Here is an 8,727-nt window from a genome sequence, read left to right as displayed (position 1 = left end):
AACCCAAGAACTCAAAAAGCCACAAAGTAGAAGTATAAAGGGGGGAAGCAAAATTAGAGGCTGCAAGAGGACACGAGGGGTTAAAGTTCTGACCACTGTCTGCATATATAAAATCATATCACCTTATCTGAAAAGTTTAGGCTCTAAAGAAAACACTCTGCTTAAAATACCTTTTAGGTATATTAAATCTTTAGGCTGAAGATTACAGCAAGTGTTTTCTCTTTAGTGAGTAGCTGTTTGTCTCACTTTATTTACTTGATATTGGGTATTTGTCAATGTCATTTCATATCTGCAGAAAATTCATACGTTCTATGGAAGTATGTATGTGTGTGAGAGTGCTGAAGGTCACATGACTATTTCATCCTATTTGGTGGAGCAGCTTGACTTTTTTCCCTTGCTTTTGGTGATGGTTGTGAGTGCAGAAGTTGATTGACAGATGCATGCCAGAAACCCCCATTCTCCTTTTCAAAGACTACATATGATGGATTGCGATCTTTCAGCTCAGCAGGACACAGGGACCATGCAAGCTGTAATTGGTCAGGTATGGAGTCAGCCATTTCTCAACTCCTCTTTTATTTTTTTTTTTTTTCACAAGGGTCTAACCATATGATTCACATAATTCATATTTACAGTACCATCTTTCTATCTGTATCTTCAGCTACCAGCGAGTGTAGTACTGAAAGTGAGAAAGGCAAAAGAAACACAATAATCTGGCCAGGGAATCATTAGAAAAAACAAAATTACCATCCTTTTCTTCTAATAAACCCCATTTCAGTCTCAGCTTTACCAAATCAAAGTATTTATTAATTTGTTGTTTTATTTTGTTTAAATATGCTGAAGTAGAAGAAACGAGGAGTGAAAATGTTATGTTTGCTGAGGAGTTCTTTCTATTTGTAATGCTGTTCATTATTTTTATATTGACTGTATTCCTGTACTAGATGCTGTGGTTTTTATTTTTCATTTTTATTTTTTCTTCTTATACTTCTAATCCAGATAATGTGTGATTGAGCCTGGTAAATGTAGTAGTCTTTGCTACTGCAGAGGGGCAGCCTGCAAATTAAACACTGCCACAATCTGAAAGGTCCAGGTGGTCTGCTCGTGCTTCCTAATGCAATCCAGCACAACAGCTTTAATAAACAGCTCTATTTAGTTCTCCCTCCCTGTATCCAGGGAAGTGAACTGGGGCTGCTGTGATGAAATGCCAGAAGAATATCTCTCAAAGGCCTCACAAGCTGATTTTTAGAGCTTTTCCGTTTTGTCGTCTTTGTCTTCCAAATGGGTCAGTGAGTCCTTCTCTTTCTGTTTTGTGATTTCTGATAAGTGTGTAGTTTTTATATGTGTGATTTAACCATGCTGTTTTGAGCGTTAGCCAGAAGAGAGAAAAAATCATTGTCTTTTCATTTGCTTCAAATAATAACCTGAAGTGGGGAAAGAAATTATTTTGTTCTGATGAACAGGGAGGGCTGTTTCCCTGTGAAAGCAGTCAGAGTCAGATGAGGGTGCCTGTTTTTCTTTTTCTAACAAAATTTTAAGTGCTCAACTCTTTCTCATTAACCACTGACTTGTAAATCATTCTCTGGTAAAGGGTATTTTTTGAACTCTCAAAAGTTTGTGGTTTTTTGCATATGTTTCCAGTATAGTGAACGCATGCTGCTGAGATGATGACATAGTATTTGTTTTCTATATGTTGATATAATGGTAGAAAAAGACACATTCTATACATTGTTTTGATCTAAATTATGGCAAAGCACTGAAGTCCCTCAAAGCACATGGTTTATTAATACCATCGTACATAGTAATGCATTTTTGGGTAGAAAATGTCAAATATGTAATGCCATGTTTACCACAGACTTTTATTGCTTTAAATATTTTAAAAATAGAAGATACATTTTTTATTAAAAATCCTCCAAACATTCACAGCTTTCTATTAGGCTGGCTTATACCTAAAAAGTGGGGCATGCTTGCCAGTACTACATTGTACAAAAAGATGTATTTTAGACTGTGTTAATTACCTTTTTGTTTAACTTGTTCAGTCTTACAGAAATATATTTAATGATTCTAAGGCAGATACAATGGCAAGGTTTTGAGCAAGTGCACTTGGAAGAAAATGTACCCTGAAATCTTTATAAATCTAAAAGCTTGTATTATCTCTTTAATATAAATTTTTTTTTCACATGTAAGAAAGTGTAAGTTAGCTATTTTATGTTTAAGGCTTGCCAACTCTCAAAAAGTGGTTCTGAGGCTGGCAATGGTAGAAGGATTTTTTTTTCTGTGTTTAACATTCCATATTTCATGAATTAAAAAAAGTAAACATCTGGAAAAATGTTTATATCATATGATCATTTATTTCATTTCCTAAAATTAATAGTAAGAGCATGTACTTAAAAGAAAAATAAATTTAGGTATTTTAGGTGACTAACTTCTGTGGGTTTTCTGTGTTAGACTTTATAGATATTATTTTTCTGAAACTTACTGTCTTAAGTGCTGCAAACATTTTTTTCAGATCAGCATGTGTGCATATTTACATTTCATGTATGTGTGTGCATATCAAAATGGGTTCATAAATCCACAAAATTTTCATGTTTTTGTTTTGATTAGTTATCCAAGGTTTGGTTGTTATTAGCTATGTGTTAAGATAGAATAAAAAGTTTAATTTTTTTTTCTGATAAAAAGTTACGGATTTTCTGGTTGTATAATAAAGGAGTTAGTTAAAATGTGGGAATCTCAGGGCAATCAGTATAATTACCATACTTTGCTGGAAATAGACAGACTTTCTGTAAGTACTTTAAGAGAAAATACCTATCAAAAGGCAAGCCCTATGGCAGAAAATCTTTTCATATTTTAAGTCTCTATTTTGTATTGATAAATAGTTAAGGTTTGCATATTTAGTAGCTGCATAGTTTTAGAATAGACATTAATTTCTTGACACTATTAGAAAAAGTTCTTAAAAGTCTTCGTTAACTTTCAAACCTCCAAACCCAAAAAAATTGGAAAAATGTTTATAATTTGGCCTTTTTATATCAGCATTGCATTTTTTTTCCTGCCATGAGGAAAAAAATATTTTTTACTAATCCTGCAGATGTAGCTCTAAATTCAGTCCTATTTACTGCTAATGGAATTTGAACTTGCCTAATTAAAAATCCAAACTGTACATGTATAGCTGATGCAATAGAGATCAGACACACTAGCACTTTTTTTGTAGTTCAAGCATTAGTCTGTGTATGACACAAATGGAATAGCAGGGGCATACTGATTTAAAGGCATTTTCAACACCAAGTTCTTGTTCATCATTAAATGCATTTTTTACTTAAAAAAAAAAAAATAAATCTGGATTTCCTCTGTCTTTAACCACCAGTCCACAGCGATTCCCACTGGTGATGGCAATGGTGTGCAGAGTGCTACAACTCTGACTGTTACCCAGCACCTGCGTGTACTGGGTCCAGGGTGCAGAATTCCTTGTGAGCCTTCCCTCTGGATTTTTTCTCCCCCAAGCAAGCAATAAAACAGCCAAGTACTCTGAAGAACAACCTCCTTGCCTTGTGTGTCAAGATCTAGAAGCTCATTGCTCATTGTGATTTTGATTCATAACTGGAGTGTTTGGCAGGAAACCCTGATCCCTGCCAGCAATAGTCTGTAGCATCCTTCCTTGCATGCCAAACCGCAATATCCATTATTTCTTCAATTGTGTTTTGCTCTTATAGAAACTATTAGCTGGATTTTTATGCCATATTTCCTATATGCCCTGAGCCCATCTGAATGAACAGGTAAATAAATGTGTCATCTAATTATTCCAATGACGTTGTAATTTGCCTGCCTTGTATGCTTTCTAAAACCTCTACTATACCTTTTTCTTCTTCTTTTTTATCTCCATTTTTTTTTTTTTTTTTTTTCTCTCAGACCTGAGCTTGTGAGTGACAGGTTAGTTCATCAGCATTACAGCCCTCCTGTTTTTGTCTCATCTCATGCAGACAGGTCACTGTGTCCAATCACCCTTCTGGCTCTGCTGTCCCCGGGGAGCCCAGGCCAGCCCTGCCATCTTGATCCGCCGGCCTCAGGGCCCAGGCTGGCTGCACATTTCTGTGTTCACTGCTTCCTGCAAATATAGTAAAGTGGGAAAGGGGAGGGGAGCAGCTTAAATTAGATCTCTGTATATCCAGAGGAAGCAAATTAGGTAACATTCTTCTTCAAATAGGCACGAGTTTGCAGTTATTACTGCTATGTTTGAGTTCTCTTTCTACAAGTTTAGCATGTTTATTTCTGTATTTCAGTGGTATCCTCCATATGATCTCACCATGTAGTAAATGCTGTTTATGCAAGGGTAAGCATGCTCTTTTCCCACAGAGAGTTCTATGAAGCCCAGTTTATTAATCTAATACATTGCTGCAGCCAGTGTGGGTCTTTCTGTTCTGTTTCATTTTGTTGCCACTTGAAAAAAATTTTTGGTATTCTTCCTCATGATTAACCACAATAGAACATGTTTCAGAAAAGCCATTCCTTTTCTAACTTTTGGTCACTTTTCAGGAGTTTAATCTGTTGTCAGTGTTGTTTTTATAATGCAAGTGGTATCCAGGAGCTTAATTTTTACCAAATTAAGATCAGATCTATAATGTTATTTTGTCTTGAGCAGTCTCTACATGATTTTTCTTGTAGCAGTAGAGAAATTCTTTTTTTCTTGTAATTATCTGTTTCCAGCTATAATCTAATATAAAGAATTGCCTATAACATATACAAACAGAAAATAACCATATGTAAAATTAGGACCCACTTTTGTAAGACAGCAAGGAATTGTGCCATTTTGTCTGCAGTTTGGGACAAATTGTGTTCTTTCAAGTTAAGAAGTAGACCCATCACTGCAAGAATGTCTACTTGCATAAGTAAGACCAGACTACTTGTCCCCTTGGCTGCTCACTGTATATCCAGAACAAACATTGTAGTCCTTTACAGTCACCAGCAGAGGTTTTCTGCAGTTCAGGACTGTGAGGGAGAGACATATGAACAGGTACACATTGACTGTTTTTTTTCAGTAGTAGAGAGACAATGTAAACAGTGAGAAATATGTTTGAAAAACTTCAAAATCATACTTTTTAATATTTATGAACAAGCTGGTACTCTGATAATGAAGCATTCCATCTTTGTGGAAACCCACTGTTGTACACACTCCCTAGAATATTGTGTTCCTAAGAATTATTATTGTAAGGAGATGCAGGAATGTGGCTGTAATATTTTACAGCATAAATATTTGTTGTAGAGGACTTTGGATCTTGTTAAATTAATATATGTAAATTCTTTGGTCCTAGGCCTGGATTCCAGCAAAAGAATGCAGTTTTCTGTTGACTTCTGTTTTTACAGCAGAAAAGATGAATTTTTATCAAATGATTCATACTTAAAAAGATTTTTCTTCTTTTCACACCAAAATTGGATTTTAATTGAAATCAGCTTTCTAAAAACATCTTTAGTAGTTTCCTTTTATTTTCTCTTTTCTGTTCTGTACTACTGTGTGGTTTCATCTGTGGGTCAGGCCAGCCAATTAAGAGGTCAAATCTTAAAAAAGCTGTGATTTGTACTCTGTGTATATTCACTATATTCTAATTGTAAGAGAAAAATGAAGTATGTCAGATGACCTTTAAATTGCTGGACAAGTGACACTCCTCCAGTGATGTAGATTATTATCTTTTGACAATGCATTTACATTCAAGTACCTCTGTTATGTTTCCTAGATTCCAGACTGATAAACTAAATATCAGTCTGGCCCACTTTTGTGTGTACAGTGCATAGAAGTGACTGCTGAGTCTCTTATCTTACAGTGACCTGTAGCTGTAACAAGACTTTTATTTTTCTTCTCTGATCTTAACTGCAACTCAAATGGAAGAAAATAAAAGGACAATCAAAGAGAAATTGTATATAGCACTTTCAACATTAGATGAAGATATGGTGAAATATCAGTTTTTTCTGTAATTTTCATTGTTCAGCAGCATTAGTAATGTAGCTTTTCATTCTGAAATTCTAAAGATGGAAGAACCTCAGATCAGGCAATTTTGGATATATGCATGTTTATCTTTCACTAAACAACTATACTTAAGCATGTACTTAAAAGGTGGTCAGCAAATCACTCAAGGCCTCAAGAAGACTCCAATTGCTAAAGCTGCAAGTGCACAGAGTGAGTCTGAATGATGCTGATATATATAACAATTGGCAGGATCCTGTGCAACAAGGCTATTGTGTTACTGCTAATAAATATAACAAAGTCTATCTTAACAGTTAACTAAATAATTGTTATGCAAACTGTTTTACAAATTAGAACTGGCTATTAGAAATAAAGGGTCTTGAACACTTACTTTTTGAGGATATCAGGGCTACAGGTAAACAGACTATTACTTCAGGGGTTTTGTTTCAATGTTGGCTTCAAAACCTCTGTGATGTGTAGTACTTTCTCTTCAAAAGAGAAATATTAGTTGATGTTTGCTGCTGATTCTCTGTTGACTGGTAGTGCTGTTCTATAGTAGTGCTTTATCTAACTGTTAGATCAAAAGAAAATTTTGAAGATCAAGGGACTGTTCAAAATTTCTAGCCATTCCTAAAAGAGCTGGTTGGAGAAAGCTTCATAAAAAGAAGGTTTGGGGAAAGAAAGAATGGAAACAAAAATCTTTATTTCAAACAACCTTTACATGGTGAACTATATAAATTAAATTTTCTTAAGCTGTTTAAAATAGATTTTGTAGTTACTGATAAGCCTGTTTTTTCTATCTATATTTGTATATGCCATATCTCTGACAAACTTGTACTCACATGAGTAATAGCAATTGATACTGTTTAATGACTTAAAGTTGAATAAATAATTTTCAGAGATGAGGGCCTCATAAATTTATCATGCTCTCTGCTGTAGATGTACAGCTGTCCCATGTCCTTCACACATGTGAATGAGGATTTACAGGGCAGAACTCTGATAGTTGTTCTTGTCAAAACACATAGGTCTTGTCATGGCGGACTTTTCTGTGCCACCTTACTCTAAAAGAAATCCAATAATTTGACAAGCAGTGCTACAAAATCACACTTGAGAGAGTAATTTTTGACCCTGTGATATTTCCAGTGAGTGGTATCTTAACTGCTTGCTAAATATGACCTATTCCCAAAGGTGGCTCATTCCAGGATGGGGTTTTGAATTCACAAATGTGGAAGGGCATTGTAAAGGGAAATAGGACCTTAAGCAAAAGAAAAAAAACCAAAACAGTTAAAATGGAACTTAGTGCTATTTCAATTGTTAATTCCATGGAGCAGCTTTTACTTTGTAAGTTGCTAGCATTTCAGGGATCTTGGACTCACGTGTGTTTGGAAGATACAATCCAGCTATGGAATGCACTTCCAAAAAGGAAATATTACAGACACAGGTAAAGGACAAAAGTGTTTTTTAGCTACCCCCTGCTATGGAAACAACCTTCACAAAACAGAAAATAACAGAACATGAGATTTTTGCAAGCAAATTAGTGAAAGTGATGTTAATAACATTACACAACTGCTGTTGGATATATTGTGATATCCAAATGTACTTTTCACTAAACTGTATAACTGCTTTTTCACTTAAAAAATCCTACTTGGGGAGCTCTAATGCAGTTTTTACTTGAGCTTTTCTTATGTTTCAAGTGTAATGAAGTTTTACAGGAATAAAAAGCTGATGGCTTTAGCCCATTCCTGGAAGACATCCTTTTTTGGGGGGAAGATAAATAGCTAAATATAGATTTGCAGCACAGACTAAGATAACAGTATCAATGACTAGAATGTTTCATATCCTTGCTTTAAGCTTATGAATTAAAATCACATTGTCTCCCATCAGTGGCAAAATAGCACCCGCTTTCATGTTTCATAGTATATCATATTAAAGGCTGTCATTGTTTTGGGGTTTTTTAATTATAACAATGGGGAAATGTGCCTGACTATTACTGAATGCACCTTTAAAAATACAAAAAAATCCCCCAAAAAAGAGCTAAAGATGCAAATAATTCTGATAATGGTTAAGTCTGATATTTCCAAGACACTCTCACTGGATCTATAACCTTGTTATTAGAACTAGTGCTGCCAAGTGCTGAATGTGTCTGGAGTCCTGGACCTCCCCCTGGCTTTGTTAGCAGGACGCTGTTTTAATGAAGTAAAATAATCTGGAATAAAGGAGAATTATGCTGCTATAGGAAACCAACAGTTATTGCAAGATTGCTGGCCATAAATCTTACCTTCTCTTCACTGCACCCATCCCTTTCTGTGTACAAAGTGTGCTTCACATTTTTCTAATGGATTATACAGAACAGAAATAATATCTGATTTGTATCATTCTAATCTTTTGGAAGAAAGGTTAAAAGTTGTGGCAAATGTAAAAGTGGCTTCTAATGTGGAAGGATAAAGCAGAAAATATCAAACTCATTTTGCTTAGTGTCAGTCATGATGATTTATCATTATAGTCAGGGCAAACTATGGTCTTGGAGCAGAAACAATTTTGTCCATTAAAAGGGGAAAAAAACAACTCCAAACCCCAGACTGTTCCAGTTTGATTCTTATGTCCTTAGGGTTGCAATATTGAATTCAGAATTGGGGAAGCTTAATCTTGCAGCCAGATTTGACAAGATGCTGGTCAAGCAGTAGGCAGAAGTGATGGTTTGTGTGTTGTAATGCCCATGGTGGGAAATAAAGAAAGATAACAAGATTTTTCCAGAAGTCTGTGTGCAGTATTCACCACCTGCT

At 35.2% G+C, this 8,727-nt stretch overlaps 1 protein-coding gene across 13 annotated transcripts in view; it reads left to right on the top strand.

The window, feature by feature from the left end:
- The first annotated feature begins 272 nt into the window (after positions 1-272).
- POU6F2 (POU class 6 homeobox 2) overlaps positions 273-8,727 on the top strand; it is a 354,882-nt gene continuing 346,427 nt past the window's right edge. For 3 of the 13 annotated variants that reach the window (XM_021546724.4, XM_021546677.4, XM_021546659.4), the window contains exon 1: positions 273-541. In XM_021546724.4, the coding sequence (XP_021402399.3) occupies positions 437-541 (105 nt within the window). In that variant the 5' untranslated portion in view covers positions 273-436. Of the gene's footprint in view, positions 542-930; positions 1,280-3,701; positions 3,765-8,727 lie in introns of those variants that run through there. The other 10 variants (XM_085570635.1, XM_021546704.4, XM_021546755.4 and 7 more) reach the window with 8 other exon arrangements.

This window comes from Lonchura striata, chromosome 2, assembly GCF_050655825.1.
Source record: "Lonchura striata isolate lonStrDom1 chromosome 2, ASM5065582v1, whole genome shotgun sequence".
Taxonomy (NCBI): domain Eukaryota; kingdom Metazoa; phylum Chordata; class Aves; order Passeriformes; family Estrildidae; genus Lonchura; species Lonchura striata.
This window is presented reverse-complemented; position numbering and strand designations above follow the sequence as displayed.